Raw genomic sequence first — 19315 nt, 5'->3', positions numbered from 1 at the left:
GTATTTAACAGCTGGCAATCCAATATAGTAACCTGCTAGCTGCAGCATCTGATGTCGAGTAATGGCTCCAACATTGCGTGGGAAAGTATTCATTTTTACTGTTAGGGCTCCCCCTAGTGGCAGACCTTTGTGTTACATTGCATGGATTTAGTTGTGGGCAGCTTTTTACATTTGTTACTGCTTCTCTGAAACCTCAGGCCACAGTTTTTTGTAGCTTTAGACATTGATGCTTTGCGACCTTGCTAGATGTGAGCTCTGAGAGCTCAGGATGTCGCTGCATGTATTGGCTCAGCTTTATTCCCATACTACGTTCTACTGCAGCCTATGTGGGGCCTATATCACCCACTCCGCCACCACCCCTGCAGGCTATGCAGTTCTCTCTATATACTCATACATAGTCTGTGTGATTCACATTGCCCTCAATTGATTGCCTTGTAGATGCTTTTCTCGCTATATACAGCCTATGTGATCTGATCTCCTTGAAAACTTGTATGCTCCAACTCCCCCCCCCCCCCCCCACACACAAACATATTTGCCAACAGTCATGATTTTACCTAGAAAATCCTAGAAATTGGAAAGGGGTAAGTAGGAGATTGTGGGGAGTCTGACCCTCGCCCCCCCCCCTCCCCCGCCGATCTCCATTTCAGGCCTCGGCTTCTGTGTTTTGAATAGAGATGCGGGTACGGCACGTGACCCGAGGCTCCATTCATTCCTATGGAGGTCCTGGAGAGAGCCGAGTATAACACTCTTCTGGCTTGCTCGGCTCTTTCCGGCGGAATAAAAAGGGCCCTGGGTCACGTGCCATAACCACGGCTCTATTCATAACAAAGGAGCCGGGACCCAATATGGAGAATGGCAAGGGGTACAGAGGTGACCCCCGCAATCTCTTACTTTTCCCTTATTCTGTGGATATGAGAAAAGTTGATTTTGCGCGGACAACCTCTTTAAATGTAAAGAGAACTAAATTGCACAAATCATGAACTCATCCAATATCACAAAGCTGTGAGTGGCCAAAGTATGTAAACCTATAGGGGGAGATTTATGAAAGGGTGTAAATATACACCTGATGTAAACTGCCCACAGCAACCAATCACAGCTCAACTTTTAGCTCTGGTAGAATAAAAGAGGAGCTGTGATTGGTTGCTGTGGACAGTTTACACCAGGTGTATATTTACACCCTTTCATAAATCTCCCCCATAGACTTTTCACATTTGTGTTCAGTTTTCTTAATAATTCTTTTTTTCTTTTTCTTCATTTTTATCAGATGCCAGCGCCTGTGAGAAATGTGCCACAGAGTTTTGGTCTAATGAAAACCATACGTCTTGCATCGCCAAGGAGATAGAGTTCCTGTCCTGGACCGAACCCTTTGGGATAGCCCTGACAATGTTCGCTATCTTGGGGATTTGCCTAACGTCCTTTGTCTTTTGTGTCTTCATCAAGTTCCGCAACACGCCCATTGTGAAGGCCACCAACCGGGAGCTGTCGTATCTCCTCCTGTTCTCCTTGTTGTGTTGCTTCTCTAGTTCTTTATTCTTTATTGGAGAACCCGAGGACTGGACATGTCAACTACGTCAGGCGGCTTTTGGCATCAGCTTTGTCCTGTGTATTTCATGCATCTTGGTGAAGACCAACCGCATATTGCTCGTGTTTGAGGCCAAAATTCCCACCAGCTTTCAGCGGAAATGGTGGGGCTTGAACCTCCAGTTTCTTCTCGTGTTCCTGTGTACCTTTGTCCAAATTGTGACCTGTATAATCTGGCTTTACACTGCACCCCCAAAGAGTGCTAAAAATCATGAAGATGAGATCATTTTCGTCATATGCAATGAGGGGTCGTTGATGGCTCTGGGGTTCCTGATTGGCTATACTTGCTTACTTGCAGCAATTTGCTTCTTCTTTGCCTTCAAAGCTCGAAAACTGCCGGAAAACTTCAATGAAGCCAAGTTTATAACCTTTAGCATGCTCATATTCTTCATTGTCTGGATCTCCTTCATTCCGGCTTATGTAAGCACCTACGGGAAATATGTGTCAGCTGTAGAGGTCATCGCTATCCTGGCGTCAAGTTTTGGCTTGCTGACTTGCATCTTCTTTAATAAAGTCTACATCATTTTGTTCAAACCATCCCGAAACACCATTGAGGAGGTCCGGTGCAGCACAGTAGCTCATGCATTCAAGGTGGCAGCCAGAGCAACACTGAGACGGAGCAATGTTTCCCACAAAAGGTCCAACAGCTTGGGAGGGTCATCAGGTTCCACTCCATCATCTTCCATCAGTAGCAAAAGCAACCACGATGAACACTTCTCAGCAGCAGAGAGAGCCAGGAGCTGCAAGCAGAAGGTAAGTTTTGGCAGTGGAACCGTCACTTTGTCCTTAAGCTTTGATGAACCTTCAAAAAATTCAGTGTCCAATAAGACGATGAAAAATAAACACTCACTGGAGGCAAAGAACAGTGACGACAGCATGACAAAACACAAGGCATTGCTTCCGCTGCAAAACAGTGATGTAGGCAGCGAATCCAGCTTCAGAACAGCCTCCAATATTGAGGAGTCTGAGTCCCAGGATTATACGAGTCAAGCCAACACTGAGAAAACTACTGTGGTGGCTTCTTCCATTCAGGAAGACAACCTGAAGAAAGATGTGGATGGATCAATCACAGAAAACATGATGAACTCTTAAGAACTCAGAGATGTTAGTAGAAGTTAACATTGCGTAATTTGGTTTCGGCCTTTAGCCCATCAGTGTTGATCAAAGACTTCTTTCTTTCGGAAAGCAAAGGACGGTTCTTCGAAAGGTTGTTGGATCCTCTGGAGGGACATACACCTAACTTACTGGAGACTTCTCTCTCCATTTGTGTATTAATGTTTAATGGACCTATAGGATTACGTACTGGTATCTTGTTTCGGTAATGTCACATATCCTTCCTACTGCCAACAATTTTCTTGTTCAATGTGATTTGTAACCATTTGATGTATCTAAGTCGTGGTTCCACTGTAGGTGAAGTATTGTCCTGTAATGATGACTATGACTGTGTTATCCCTTTACTACCACTCTTCTTGTCGGTGCAGAGATGATACTGAGAATTCAGAGTAAGATGTATATAGAAAACTGTCTAGTCAGCTCACTGAAGATATTATGATGATTACTATTAATCACATAGGGTATTTCTATGCTAATTTATTGGTTTGTACATTTCAGGTGGTGTAGTGGTTAGTACCCCTGCCATGCAGGTTAAGGGTTAATTCCAGGGCACCTTCAGTATGGAGTGTGTCTTTTGGGCCACAATCCAAATATACACTAGCTAGCTAACCCCACCTTAGGCTTCACTGAGTTAGGTAACAGGACCCATTGAGAACTCTGTTTCCATATTACTCTGTCCTATTGTTTTTTCGAGGAACCATATCTGCATGCAAAGGGTCTAGTCCCCTCACTATGTCTTTGTAGTGACTTTTCAGAAACAACTGAAGAAACCAAACAGGGCCTTCTGTGTTTATGTGAATTTCCTAATTTTGTGATGCTAAAAACCCTATGGTGTTGTATAAATAGTACTGTTCTATATGATGCCCCCGTAATACAGCTTGGAGACCTTCTGACGTCTTCTCATTGTTTAGTGCAGCTCCATGAGAACATTTAATAAAAACGTTGCTTTATTTTTCTGGTTTTATTCTGCCTCCCCTCTGTAATAGTCTTTGTATCTCTCTCTCTCGTCTGTACAATTCTCGGTGTCGCTGGGCCAAACTGGGCCACCAAGTGTGCGCTTACCTCTAATAGTGTATAAACCTCTAACTGCTATATGTTACCCCAGAAAAGAGCTCGACATTCATTCACACCCCTGACCATAGGTATCCCCGCTCCTTGCAAATTTTATCACATTGATAGCATATCAAGCTTTGCACCAGATTTAATAGTTAGAAGTTAATAGTAAATAAAAGTAGGACCCGCAGCACTGGTGGGCTTTCTCCATTGATGACCTAGGGCAGTGCTGCAGCAACTAAACCCTAATCTAGAGCTTACGAGTCTTCATATATACAGTATCACGTCTGTCCGCACTCCAGTGGTTGGTCATTTACTCACCAACCAACACTGATACTGATTCCCTGTGTTTGCTGGTAACCGAATCACTACCCACAGTCGGCGGCTGCAGTATAGTTGCTGGTCATCCATGGATAAAGCCCAACATTTATACACTTACATCTATCGTGGGAGAAGAAGGAGAAAAGTAGGGTCAGGGCGATTATGACCTAAAAAAAAAATCATGAATAAACATTTAACTTGAATTATAATTAATTGACAATTACTTATTTATAACACCACCTATTTGTCCTTATTTACATGCCACGCCATGGAATTTTGGTTTCGGTTTTTCGTGGTCCCCCCTTATGGCCCACACACAGAGTAATGCCCCCTATGTACCATACACACTGTATAATGCTCCCTTATGGCCCACAGTCGGGGTATAATGCCCCCCTTGGTGCCCCCACACAAATTATTATGCCCCCACATGTGTCCTCCCCACAGTATTATGCCCCTACACTGCCCCCACACACAGTAGCATGCCCGCTTGTGTTCTCCACACAGTATTATGAACCTCTTAGAAGTTGTGCCACGCAAATAAAAAAAGTATTACTTACTTATGTAACACCCCTTTAGGCCAGCCTCTGTAGGCAGAGTGTGTGGTAATGTAGCTCTAACCTCACTACAGCGCAGTGCCTCCACCCAAATCTTGATTGCAGCTCTTTGGGTACACAGCAGGTTGTGTTCCTTCTGCCAGGGATCGACTTGGGAAATCCCTGCCCAGCTCACGTACACACTCACTCCAGAGAAGGGGTAACAGATTAACAGATTTAATAGGGAACAGGGGGACCAAAGGAAGATATTGTCTGGATAAAGTAATAAAAAGGGATTGAACAGATTACAACTCAGCATAAGGGAGACCCCTAGTGGTAAAACAGTAGTGATAATACAATATGCAGTAATGCAAACATAACACTTCCAAGTACTAACAACCCCACACAGTCTGTGGTAAAAGGCCAAATAGCACAATATCTACCCCTATGACTCTCTCATATAGTCTGCTGGCAACCCTGCTGCTCTGTACAGGTGATACAGCTGCTGGGCTCTCTCTCTCCTCTCACGGCAGGATGGGGTCTCTTGGCTGCTGCAGCCACTCTCTCTGTGCCATGCTGATCTCCCCAAGATGGCTGCAGTCTCTTTCTCTCCTCCTCCCACAATTCCCTGCTCAGCCCAGCCCCTCCTCCCCTTCTTCTGTCTCCCATAGGCTGAGGATGAGAGAACAGAAAGGAGCTAGTGTTCTTGGGATATGTAGTCCAACTCCCCTCAGCACCAGTGTCTGCAGCTGTAAAACCCCTGTCTGTAGCTGACAGTAGCAGCTTTCTCTGCAGCAGGGGTTACACTTAGGGCTCGTTCCCACTGAGCAAAAGCAGCTGAATTTCTGCGCTGAATCAGCGCTGAAATTTCAGCCGTTAAAATAGGTGCAGAGCTAATTTCCATTGTGTTGAATGGAAATTCTGCTCTGCAGTTCACACAGTGGAATTTCCGCACTGAACTAATCCGCTTTCCGCCAGAAGAATGAACATGTTCATTCTTCCGCTAGCGGAAGCCTATACAAATCAATGGGGCTCTGATTTTCTGTTTCAGCGCGGATTCAGCGCGGATTCAGCGCGGAATACAAGCGTAATACAAGCGGAAATTACTCGCTGAATCAGCGCGGAAATGGGGAAAAGGGGGGGGAGGAGGATTCTAGTATATGTTCTGGTATAGTCTAGTTTACTCACCAAATACTCGCTGAATTTCAGCGCTGAATGCATGCGGATTCAGCGCGGATTCCTCGAGTATTCCGCGCTGAATTTGTCAAGAGCTGATTACGAGCTGAACACTTTCCTAGCAGAATACGCAGGGATTCTGCTTGCATTCTGCTTATATTCTGCTCGGAATTCAGTGTCAGTTGATTTCAGGCGGAAATATTTCCTTGCGTAATCCGCTCCTTTTGCTCTGTGTGAACGTAGCCTTAGTCGCACTCCCACAAAACTCTCAGATCTTCAATTGTATACAATGCCAGGACAGGGTCAGGATTCACAGATTACAGGTCCAAAGCTGGGATGAAAGCTTGGCGGGACCTGCACTCTGTGCGCCACGACAACATAACCAAACTAAAAGAACCAACGGCGATTAACTGTGCCGAGTAAGCCGTCTTATAGTAGGATTCTCTTTGTTGCCTATAGCAACCAATTACAGCTCAGCTTTCATTTTACCAGAGCAATATGAGAACTGAAAGCTGAGCTGTGATTGGTTGCTATAGGAGCTGTACTTGGTTGCCATTGGCAACACATAAGCCAACTCTATAAATCTCCCCATGGACTTATTTTTCTCTGCTGACATCAATGATAATGTCACATTAAGTGGAATTTCATCTACACTTTGCTTTAAAGGAGAAGTCCGGCGAAAATTATTTTTTTATATGTTATTACTGATGGAAAGTTATACAATTTTCTAATGTACATTAATTATGGGAAATGCTCCTATACTGCTATTTCCCTTAATTTAGTGTACCAGGAAGTGTTAGAATTCTCTCAGAAGCAGTGACGTCACGACGAAAGGTGTAATTCCTAAGGAGTGTCCAGCAGGCGGCGCACTATATATAGAAGTCAATGAGTACCATTGACTTCTATATATAGTGCGCCCCTGCTGGACACTCCATTGGAATTACAATGGATGTGTATGTAATGTAATATACAGTGTTTTTGATTGAATACATTTATGAAATACTTTGGGGAGCAAGTGTCCTTGCTCCCCAAAGTATTCCATAAATGTAAGCAATCAGTACATCACAGTAAGCCCGCCGCCCGCCGCTGTGGACTACTCTCAACTACTACTCTCCCCACCTGCTCATAGCATGTGCAGGTGATGGGAGAGTAGTAGCCGGGTTATATGGCTGAGATCGCCGCCGCGATGCCGCGCAGGGGGATCCGCTCATCACTGCAGTTATCATCCCCCTCCGCTCCCCCCTCCTGCTGCTTCCTTACTCTATGTGATAGCTGACTTCCTGCCCGGCCGCCGGCACGTGTGAACGGAGAGCGGCTGCCCGGCAGGAAGTCAGCTATCACATAGAGTAAGGAAGCAGCAGGAGGGGGGAGTGGAGGGGGATGATAGCTGCAGTGATGAGCGGCTCCCCCTGCGCGGCATCGCGGCGGCGATCTCAGCCATATAACCCGGCTATTACTCTCCCATCACCTGCACATGCTATGAGCAGGTGGGGAGAGTAGTAGTTGAGAGTAGTCCACAGCGGCGGGCGTTCGGTAGCGGCGGCAGTGGCGGGCGTTCGGTAGCGGCGGGCTTACTGTGATGTACTGATTGCTTACATTTATGGAATACTTTGGGGAGCAAGGACACTTGCTCCCCAAAGTATTTCATAAATGTATTCAATCAAAAACACTGTATATTACATTACATACACATCCATTGTAATTCCAATGGAGTGTCCAGCAGGGGCGCACTATATATAGAAGTCAATGGTACTCATTGACTTCTATATATAGTGCGCCCCCTGCTGGACACTCCATAGGAATTACACCTTTCGTCGTGATGTCACTGCTTCTGAGAGAATTCTAACACTTCCTGGTACACTAAATTAAGGGAAATAGCAGTATAGGAGCATTTCCCATAATTAATGTACATTAGAAAATTGTATAACTTTCCATCAGTAATAACATATAAAAAAATAATTTTCGCCGGACTTCTCCTTTAATTCTTAAGAAACACCTCAAGGCTTTTATAAATATCTTAAAACCAGTTCTGAATACTTTGCGGGGTGCTGTGTATAAAATGGGGAGGCGTAAACCGCTAATGTCCTAAAAATAAAAATACATAAATACCATAAAAGGAACGTAACCCCTTCCTTCCTCCATCAGTTTGTGACTCCTCATATTCCAAGAGCGGTAACTCTTACTTTTCCATCTCTGTATGACGCTTGTTGTTTGTGGGTTTATAAAGAAAACATAAAAAACAGACAACAAAAACTGCAGATTAGCAAATTTTATTATTATTAAATATTACAGGAGGCCTGATTCCTATTACACATGTATGCAAAAGAACACTGCAGAGACACCATCACGTGTCTCAACGTCAGTGAACTAGCCAGACCTTCCCCTGGGAAGGAATAACCAAGCCAAGGAATGTCTCCAATTAAGGAAACCACCCAAGCAAGGTATCCATCTACAGACAGCTGTTTCGGGGTTTTTGCCCCTCATCAGTGTGGAGTAGGTTTCTGGCTAGTGGGAGCAATGACTAATAAGTGCATGCAAAAGGACGCTAGTTGACCTCAGGGAGATCAACCAAAACACAGCAGAGACACCATCACGTGTCTCAACGTCAGTGTATTCTAGAACATTGCCCCCTGGGAAATCAAGTATGCAAAAGATTTGATTTCCCAGGGGGCAATGTTCTAGAATACACTAACATTGAGACACGTGATGGTGTCTCTGCGGTGTTTTGGTTGATCTCCCTGAGGTCAACCAGCGCATCCTTTTGATTCCTATTACACGGCTCGATAGTGGTTTAGCAAGGGCTGTGTATATATATATATATATATATATATATATATATATATATGTATATATCACAGACCCCGGCCCAGGCATCGCTTCTCCGCGATCCCCCCCATTAGACACCAGGGATGTGGGAAATACGCATTTTAAATGCAGCTGTCAAGTTTGACAGCTGCATTTAAAAGGCTAATTAGTGGTGTGGCAATCGGACCATGCCTGCTAATTGCCACGTCCCGGGCTGTAGATAGCACCTGGGATCGCGAGCGCCCCCCCTCTGAACGCCCTTAACGACACATTGGCGTACATTTACGCCCTTGGTCATTAAGGAGTTAAAAGTTGCTTTTCAGGACAATAACTGCATCACCTGCCGAACGGACCCCAGGACAGATCTTGGATGAAAAGCAGCTATCCGACGGTACAAACAGTTTGGGGGGGTCAGATTGTGGGTACAGAGTCGCTTTAAGTCATATCTGGTGCGTTCAGTTGTTGTCAGCAGCCAAAAAGCCTTTTAATTGCACTGACCCACAGAAAACATAAAAATTAGCAAAATTCCTTTGTTTCCCTCCAATTCTGGTAAAATTAAAATTGCCTTTACAAAGCATGATAGCCGGTATATAGATAGAATTTAAAGAGATATGGCTTCTAAGACGAAAAAAAAACTGACTAAAAGGGGTTAAAAAATTAAAACTTCCAAAAAATAAATAAGGCTTTAAACATAAAACATAAAAGAAAAAGCAGGGCTGTGGGGTCTGTAAGCCGCAGCTCTGACTCCTGACTCCTGGGGTACCTTAGATCTGGCTCCTTCTAATGTGCTACATGATCCTGGGGCAACTTCTGGGTGAATAAGGAGAGATATAAATGTGGTGACCGCCCTGCCGGTGTGCAGTGACAGACGGTCAGTCACAAGTTAGATAAAACAGCGTGACTCCACTGGTGTAGTGGTTGGCCGAGGTATAGCCCTGCCCGGTGGTAATTTGTCATGACGCTAGCGCCAGTGGGGCACACAGGTATGCTGACACACCTGCTTTTATTTTGAGTAGGCTGGCTATACCTTTTTTTCTGCAGACAGTAATCTGCCAGGCTGTTTGGGGGGTCCCTTGGGCAATTATCACGGTGGTCCAGAGTGGAGTAGTGACCCACCCGGACTATTGGCACGTCCACCCACAGAAAGGGAAGATAACTCAAGGAAGCTGTGATTACCATGTAGGTGCTTGGTGAAGAATCACAGAGTCTCGTTAGAATAAATATAATCTTGTTTACTGTGAAGATACTTGATACAGAAAAATACAGTATATTTTCGTCTTGATAAGTTACTCAGATCTGTACTGAGAGTTGAGAGAGTGATACAGCGTGCCAGCTGGGTTGCGTGCTGAGAGGTGAAAAAGGATCAGAAGAGCAGAGAGAAGGATGTCGAGAGAGTCCCAACCCAAGTAGTACTGTGCTCGACTTTAGAGGTAGCATAAGTAGAATGCAACAGAATCTCGCACTCACCGAACTTGAAAGATGCAGGTAGTTTATTGCAGGTACATCAGAGCCAGTGTGGCGGGGAGAGGGAGGGTGGAAGAGCAGGTGTGTTCACAGGAGCAACAATGTTTCACGCCACATTGTGAAAACATTGTTGCTCCTGTGAACACACCTGCTCTTCCACCCTCCCTCTCCCCGCCACACTGGCTCTGATGTATCTGCAATAAACCACCTGCATCTTTCAAGTTCGGTGAGTGCGAGATTCTGTTTCTTAACTGTACATTGCATACCCCACTCATCTAGTCTCTGCACCGCCACTTTGTGGTTCAGGTACAGCCGTGTCGCTACAGACTCCAGTTCCGGTCTTCCTTACTTAGGCTGGGTTCACACTATGTATATTTGAGGCTGTATTTGTGAGGCTGTATAGCAACCAAAACCAGGAGTGGATTGAAAACACAGAAAGGCTCTGTTCACATAATGTTGTAATTGAGTGGATGGCCATCATTTAATGGCAAATATTTGCTGTTATTTTAAAACAACGGCTGTGGTATTGAAATAATGGCCGTTATTTACTGTTATATGGCGGCCATCCACTCAATTTCAACATTGTGTGAACAGATCCTTTCTGTGTTTTCAATCCACTCCTGGTTTTGGTTGCTATGAGGACCTGACATGAGGACCAAATACAGCCTCAAATATACATAGTGTGAACCCAGCCTAGAGGTGTACCTTGCGGCTAGTGCCGGTCGATTTGTTCTCAACCTCTCCAGAATAAGTAGAATACTTAAAGTAGAGAGAATACTTGTGCCCGTGTTTTGACTCCTTGGTCTTTGCACCACCTATTGCCCACCAGTGTCGGGTGACCCGTTCTAAAGGGTGACACAAGCCCCAGACCTTAGTACCTGGGATGAGCAGAGTGGTCAGAGTTCACTGATTACACCCGCGCTGTGAGATAGAGTGCTTAGGTTTCTAGCAACTTTGCTCTATCCGGATCAGTTCCTTTACTTCTTGTGGATACTGTCTTGCACTGTGTTACGATGTCCACAACGTTGGTTGAGATGATCCCTGACTTGTCCTCTCTAGTAGTGACTTAACACTGCATAGTAAAAAAAGACAAATTTGGTCAGCTCTCCTAGAACACCATTCACACTAGGCAGGAACAGGTTGCTATGGCTGAAATTTAAACCACACAAAAATGCAACAGCTCACCGCAATGGCAAGATACAGACCCAGTACAGATAATAAAAATAATGAAAATCATTTCCCCCCCCCCCCCCCAACTGCTAAAAAAAATTCCCACAAAAATAATGGGGCTCTTGGATACTATTTGCAAAAAGTGCAACGATAAGGTGGCCCCATGGACCCTACACTGTACTCTGGCCTCTCCATGGCATGTAATACACCTATGCTCTGGGCATGCTAGATCCGTCTTATACCATCAAAAGTAATTACACCACCTGGGTGGGATTGGAGTGCCATGGAGAGGCTATAGTGCAGTGTAGGGTCCACCCCGGCATGGGGCCTCCTTATCGTTGGTGGGGTGGTTTACACTGTTTGCAAATGGTAACCAAGAGCCCCATTATTTTTGTGGGATTTTCTTTAGCAGTTGGGGGGGCTGCTTTTAACTATTTTCATGTCTGTAGTGGGTCTGTATCTTGCCATTGCGGTGAGCTGTTGCATTTTTGTGTTTTTTTGTTACACTGAACACAGTGTGTAATTAGGTTGTTTGAGGGAAAACTGTGTCTAGGTCTTGCATATACATGTGGTCTGCTCAAAGTCTAGACCACAACAACTCTTGCACTGAGGACTTTGCAGGAGCCAGGGCCCAACTTGACTGCTGTAGGGAGTGTCCTATCTTGTGTACTTCCTCTACAGAATCCAAAGCAAGAAGACCTCACACTTCCTCTACCCATGTGACTTCCTTCCTACAGCATATATGAGTGGGTGACGAGTGCGTGTGTAAGATGAAAAGAAGAAAGAACTCTCATTGGTGTATAGATCCATGTACATAAGAAAAACAATAACCCTTTAGTTCCTACAGTTCTGCAATATCTGGACATAACTACTTGTAACAACGACATCTAGTGGTAAAACTTTGGTACTGCTACATTACCACTTAGACTTATAAGTACAGACTTTTGCGAAGGGTGTAACCAATAGCAACACCTGTGGTGGGACACCACATAAAGCAGATTCTTCAGTGTATGTGCAGGGGATGCAGCCAGTCTCCAGCCTCCATGTCCTGAAATACTCAGAACTAGACTAGATGGAGCAGGGCTCTATTAGACAAAGCGATTAACCGCATTGGTCGATCAATAGTAACCACTTTTTAGAACAATTAGAAATCGCTAACCACATTACATGAAACGATAGTTACTGTTAATGACTGTTAATTGAGTAGTTTTTTTTTTTTTTAACACGTCCAGGGCCGCCTCCATGTGTTTAGAGCGGGGCCACGCGGCTAATAAAGTAATCGGATGCAGCTGTCAAAGTTTACAGCTGCATCCTATTACTTGATGCAGCGGTTCCCTGGTGTCTAGTGAGGTGGATCGCTCCTCCGGGGCGTTGTCCCGGAGGAGCGATCCACACATCTTACTCCTTCCGGGGTCAGCGCCATAACGGCACTGATCCCAGCTCGGCACTCGATTGCTTCTGGCTGCAGCATTGATCTATGCTGCATATCTATGCAGCATAGATCTCAATGAGAGATCAGTGTACTTATACTAGAAGTCCCCCAGGGGGAATAACCCTAACCCCAGGGGGGAATAACCCTAACCCCAGGGGGGAATAACCCTAACCCCAGGGGGGAATAACCCTAACACCAGGGGGGAATAACCCTAACCCCAGGGGGGCTTCTAGTATAAGTGTAAAAAAAAAAAAAAAGGGTTATTATCGATAAAAAGCCCCCTCCCCTAATAAAAGTTTGAATCACCCCCCTTTTCCCATGTTATAAATAAAAATAAATAAATAAACATGTTTGCTATCGCCGCATGCGTAATCACCTGAACTATTAATTAATCACATTCCTGATCTCGCACGGTAAATGGCGTAAGCGCCAAAAAATCCCGAAGTGCAAAATTGCGCATTTTTGGTCGCATCAAATCCAGAAAAATTGAAATATAAAGCGATCAAAAAGTTGCCTTTGCGCAATCAAGGTACCGATAGAAAGAACACATCATGGCACAAAAACTGACACCTCGCACAGCCCCATAGAGCAAAGGATAAAAGCGCTATAAGCCTGGGAATGGAGCGATTTTTAGGAACATATATTTGTTAACAATGGTTTGAATTTTTTACAGGCCATCAGATACAATATAAGTTATACATGTTATATATCGTTGTTTTTGTAACGACTTGAGTAACATATATAACAAGTCAGTTTTACCCCAGGGCGAATGGCGTAAAAACAAAAAAAAAAAACAAATAAAATAAATTGTTTTTTTGTTCCAGTTTCACCACACATTGAATTTTTTTATGGTTTTGCAGTGTACTTTATGCAAAAATTCAGCCTGTCATTGCAAAGTACAATTAGTGGCGCAAAAAATAAGGGCTCATGTGGGTTTCTAGGTGAAAAAAATGCAAGTGCTATGGCGTTTTAAGCACAAGGAGGGAAAAACGAAAACGCAAAAATTGAAATTGGCCCTGTCCTCTAAGGGTTAAACGATATAGCATTTTATCACACAATAAACTTTCCATGTGATAGGACCCTTACTGCACAAACTGGCCATAGTGACAAGGGGTTATAATGATAAAAAAATCACTGTGTGAACGAGCCCTAAGCCATGAAAACAGACCAAACCTGACTGTCTGCACACACAGCAATCTATGCAATTCCATAGAAACACCCTCGGCCTCCCTGAGGCTTCTGGTTGATGAAATGATTCATTGTATCCGCTGATTCTTCACAATATTCTCATATTATGGGTCACCTGAGTATCTGACCTGTGCTTAGGCTTTACCAGTCTGGTTCATCTGTCGGACTGTCATACGTGTCAGCAGAGCAGGTTTCCTAAAGACAGATGCAATGGTTTATGGGAGTTCCATTGCTCGGGTCTCAGGTGCAGATGAAAGCATTTACATTGATTGCTGCAATTATCCGGATGTGGATCTGGACCCTACAGTGCAAATCATTCATCGTCTATTATAAAATTCCTGAGTCTCACGTAAGTCACGAATCCTGCCCATTCTAGCTGTATGTGTGTGTAACACCTGTGCGACATACTGGAGCCCGGGCAGCGCCATGTGGCTGGAGGCACATCGTATAGCAGCAAATACTGAACTTGTTTTGGCATTTTTCCTCTTAATCACAATGGAGCGTAAAATAGTCGTGTATCTGGTTTCAAAGGTATGAGAATAAGAGGGGGTTACTGTCTAAAAATGCAGGTGATGTCGGGTATAGTAAGGACCTTTTATACAGAGCGATAGTCTGCACAGATAAGCCCGATTTAGCAGATTATCACTCCATGTATCGTTGCCGTTTATTCCAGCCTATAAATCGTTGAGTGAAGAGTTAAAAGGCAAACCAACTGCTAACTAAGCAATTCACTTTATTATTACTAGAGATGATCGAACCTCAGGATTTTGCAAGTTCAATTGAACTTTAAAGTTTTCGAACCTGCAGCATTTGATTCCTGATGCCTTCCTGGTCCGTAGGAAGGAGGAGACAGCCCGAGTGCAGCCTGGAATTCCTGGATACAGCCTAAATGGATGGATTCACTCATCTCTAATTTGAAGTAATCACCCATATCTGACCAGTGGTGGCAGCACTGGGTAAGGATTGTGCTCAGTTCTCGGCCTCTCTCAGAGTGTGAAATGGAGCTGTGAAATGGTGTTTTTGCTGAATCCAAAACAGAGAAGCGTTCGTGACAAACTCTCTTTAGTTTAATGAATGCTTTTTACTGTAAATACTTTCATATACAGTAGTATTATTTAATAGGACCCATAATGCTTGGGGGCACCGGAGTCAGAGCACAGTGCCCCACCCTGGACGATCACACGATTACAATCTTTCAAACCTTTCATTACATTCCTGGAGATAAGGTAGCAGGTCAATCGGCGTGCCTCAACATAACTAATTACACAACGACTTTCAAAAGACTTGAGAAACCAGCTCAGTGTCTATCAAGGAAAAGCAATAAATTATAAATTCACATATCTGCAAAAGGGGTAAAGGCTTCCACCACCTTATCTATTTTGATGATGTGCTGAAAAAAATCCAACATGAAAAAGCCTGAAGCAAAACAAATTGGATTGCACATAAAAGAGCAAGAAAAAAATAAAACTCCCCGATATCAGCAAGAAGAGATAAGCCATGTAGTAAATGCGCACCTAAAGAAAGACAGAAGAAGTAATATACACATAAAATCACAAAATCTGGTCATACATGTGAGACGCGGCCGGGGCTGCTGCACACTTGTGATGAGGCTGCTAGTGGGCTCTGGTGTTGGTTTTGTCACAGTGGCCAAGAGTGGCGATACACACCCCCGGATACACGGGCACTGCGCCTGAAGAATATAATGGGTGTGTTGTGTGAGGGTGCAGGTACGCCGCAAGGAAGCTGACAGAGTCCAGCACTTAACCAGTAGTTGATACTTTACTTGTAAAAGTTTAGTGCAATACAAAAGATATACAGTAGGGAACTGCTCACAGGTGCTAGTGCAAAAACAATACAGCTCTTGAGATAGACTTTAGGTAGAGGTGAAGAAGAAGAAAAGGACTGTGTGTAGTGAGGTTAGTGTAGGGACCATTGTCTAATTAATGCAGTACTCTGCCGGGATTGTGCTGTAGATACTTGAGAGAGAAAAACTTTCACACACACACACATATATATATATTGTAACGCCTGGAGTAGTGGATCCACTGGACCGTCACCAGCGATGGCACTAACCTCACCAGGGAGCGGAGTCTAAGGGGCCGCTGGTTTTCACCAGAGCCTGCCGCAAGGCGGGATGGACTTGCTGCGGCAGGCGACCCCCAGGTCGCTACCCCTGGCTTGGTTGCTAGTGACGGCAGGCGAGGCGGGGCAGGAGCAGTAGGCAGGAGATGGTTCTGGCAGAGGCCTGTAGGCGTAACCGCAGGTGACAGGCTGAACACAGGAGCAATGGTATGACAGGGGAGCAGGAACCAGGAACAAGGACTAGGGACCAGGTAGGGGATAGGAATCAGGAACAACAGGGAGCTGGGCCAAACGCTATGGGAAGCATGTAGAGGCTCCAACACCTGGAAGGGGGCAGAGCTGGAACTTATAGGGGAGTGATTGACACATGGACCAATTAGGAGCGCACTGCCCCTTTAACTCTGAGACAGCCGGCGCGCACGCGCCCTAGGAGGCAGGGACGCGCGCGCCGGCCGGCACAGCGGGAGACGGGAGCGCGGCGAGGTAAGGCGCCCCCCGGGGCCGAACTAGTGGCAGCGCCGGGTCCCTGTACATGGACCCCAGCAGCTGCATGGAGAGGTCGCGGCGGCGGTCCGGAGCACGGGACGCCGCCGCGGCTGTGACATATATATATATATAGATATATATATATATATATATATATATATATAGACACTGCATATATGAGTGCCTTCTGCCCCACCAGCTTGGAGACCACCAGGTAGGGTAGTATGAGTCCTAGGTCAAGCTTCTACTGAAGATTCCCCCAAGTGGATGAGCGTTGTCAGTAAGATACATCGGCACTAAGCTGCTTTGTCTTACTGGGGATCAGTCCCTCTTCCTCTCCTTTAGGGGGTGACTGTCCTGACGTTTATGAAGGATCCCAGGCGTAGACAAGGGTTGTCCCAGCTCACGGTTACCCCACTTCTTAAGCTTAACACTACATACTGGTGGTCTTAGACTCCACACTGCACTGAACTCTATTCAACTAGGTCAGAACCTAGACTGCCATTTGACAGGAAAACCCCTATCCTATTCCTTTGACAGGAAGAAAGAAGAAAGTCTAGAGTGTCTGCACTTGTGATTGGACAACATAACACAGTTAGGCTAAACCTTTATACACACTGCAGCTGTGCTCAGGGGAGAGTACGACACTTAGTGACCGGAGCGGAAAATCACAGCTGCCAGCTCTTGATGTGACACAAGACCGTTACTTTTTTAACGGGTGGTAAACAAATTAGTGGCCCCTGTACTGGGACGCTTCAATATGTTCATGTTTATGGAGAGATTAGGGGATATGTGTCAGCTAAAGGAACATTCATGTGTATGGAGGTGTGGTATCCCACCACGGGTGTTGCTACTTTGAACACCCCTCGCAAAAGCCTGGTAGCTCAAAAGTAAAGTGGTAATGAAGTCATGTATAAGTTTTGCCACTAGATGTCAGTAGTATAAATATTCATATATAGTTGTTGCGTGATCTGCACACCAATGAGAGTTACTCTTTCCTTCTACCTATCTCTAGCCTCCTTTCTTCTTGCACTCTCTTCTCCACCACTCACAGGAGCTGTTGCATACACCCTGTAGGAAGTTGTCACATGGGGAGAGAAAGTGTAGACCCACATCTAGTTTAGTTCTCTTCTATTTCTCAGTTGGGCAAGACACACAGATCAGTCATCCCTGCTGAGTTAGCCAGGAGCCTGGCTCTGCCAGGTTCCTTGTCTGGGACAGACCAGCTGTAGTGTACAGACACACATGGAGAACACAGAGACTTTCTTCTTTAAAGCAACACCTATCCTCAAGATTCAGTGCTTAACACTAAAGATAGGACAAGTCAGGGATCACCCCAAACCACTCCGTGAACATCTCTAAAAGTGCAGGACAATATCCTAAAGCAGAGGAACTGATCTGGATAGAGCAAAGCAGCGAAGAGCCTACGTACTCTATCTCGAAACGCAGGTAATACCGGGACACCCTCAGACACTTCGCTCAACTCAGGTAACTAGAACCGGGGCTTATGCCACCCTGATAGGACAGGTAACTCGACACTGCAGGGCAAAAGGTGGTATAGTGACAAAGGTTGAAACACGGGCACAAGTATTCTTCTTCTTTCAAGTATTCTTCATAAGTATTCTACTTCTTCGAAAGTTCCGGCAGAGCACATTACTAAATTGGGTTGGAACTCTCACGACGTACTCCACTCCTCTGAACACTCTCTACTCTTCTCAGGACGCATCCAAGTCAGCACTGTTACTCTACGCTCTACCTCAACAGCTCTCAGTACAGATGTATTAAAGTCAAGTCTGTAGCAGTCATGCATTATTTACGTGTATCACAGATTTATCAGTAAAAAGAAAGTTTATTTATTCTTCCGGGACTCAGTGATTTTTGCACCAGCACCTACACACAAGCTACACCGTCCTTGGGTCATTTCCCCCTTCTGTGGGTGGTGGTACTGACAGTCCGGGTTGGTCATAACTCCACTCCGGACCACTTTAATAAGCGCCCAAGGGACCCATCACAACCCGGCAGGTCCCCGACCATTGGGGAAGGGTAGAGCCAGCCACACATTAAAAGCAGGTGCCTTCATACCTGTGTGCTGAGTCAGCAGCGGCGTCACAACAGCCTACCACCTGGCTGAGCTACACTTCATTGACCAACCACCACAGGAGTGGCGTCACACAGTGCCATCTAGCAAGTGCCACAGGCGGTCCACCACAGAGGGACTGAGCCTTACTGATCGATAATCACACAGCCAGGACTGCATGGACTTAACTAGCGTTGTTCATGTAGCCATTAGCTTTAATCAGCCGTGGGCAACCATCTGCTGATCGCTGGCTGATTTGGCAGATAATCTCTCTGTGTAATATGTAATATGTAATTTAGAGACAACATTGTCAGATAGCTGGAAAGTGAAGAAGGGTCCAAGCTGAAGGAGGGCCCAGGCAGCCCTCATCTACGCTCCTGGCAGCAGCTGTAATGCTGTAAGAATCATAATGGGTTAAAGGGATTAGAAAAGCACATTTACTTTTTTTTGTAAAAACAGTGCTACCCCTGTCCTCAGGTTGTGTGTGGTATTACAATTCAACTCTATTCACTTAAATGGAACCAAGCTGCAAAACCAGCACCTAAACTGAGGACAAGAGGGGTGCTGTTTCTGGAAGAAAGCGGCCATGTTTTTGTAAGCCTGGACAACCCTTTAAAGGGAGATCTACAGGTTAATAAATTCAATAGTTCCCTCACTTTTTCTCCCTCCACTATGTGCTTTTTGGAAGACATGAGCATGGACATGGACTGGTCTCTTGGGCTCAAATCCAATGAAAACACAAAAAGATAAAACGTTATACTCTGGAAGCACCGGGTAATTTTTCTAGTATCAGATATAAAACATTTTATAAATGTACAATAATTTTTTCCTCCG

General features: G+C 45.1%; 1 protein-coding gene across 5 annotated transcripts in view; it reads left to right on the top strand.

Moving 5' to 3' along the window:
• CASR (calcium sensing receptor) overlaps positions 1 to 3634 on the top strand; it is a 70991-nt gene extending 67357 nt beyond the window's left edge. For all 5 annotated transcript variants that reach the window (XM_069945212.1, XM_069945211.1, XM_069945213.1 and 2 more), the window contains one exon: positions 1265 to 3634. In XM_069945212.1, the coding sequence (XP_069801313.1) occupies positions 1265 to 2673 (1409 nt within the window). In that variant the 3' untranslated portion in view covers positions 2674 to 3634. The remainder of the gene's footprint in view (positions 1 to 1264) is intronic.
• Positions 3635 to 19315: the final 15681 nt, after the last annotated feature.

Source organism: Dendropsophus ebraccatus, chromosome 11 (assembly GCF_027789765.1).
Source record: "Dendropsophus ebraccatus isolate aDenEbr1 chromosome 11, aDenEbr1.pat, whole genome shotgun sequence".
Taxonomy (NCBI): domain Eukaryota; kingdom Metazoa; phylum Chordata; class Amphibia; order Anura; family Hylidae; genus Dendropsophus; species Dendropsophus ebraccatus.
This window is presented reverse-complemented; position numbering and strand designations above follow the sequence as displayed.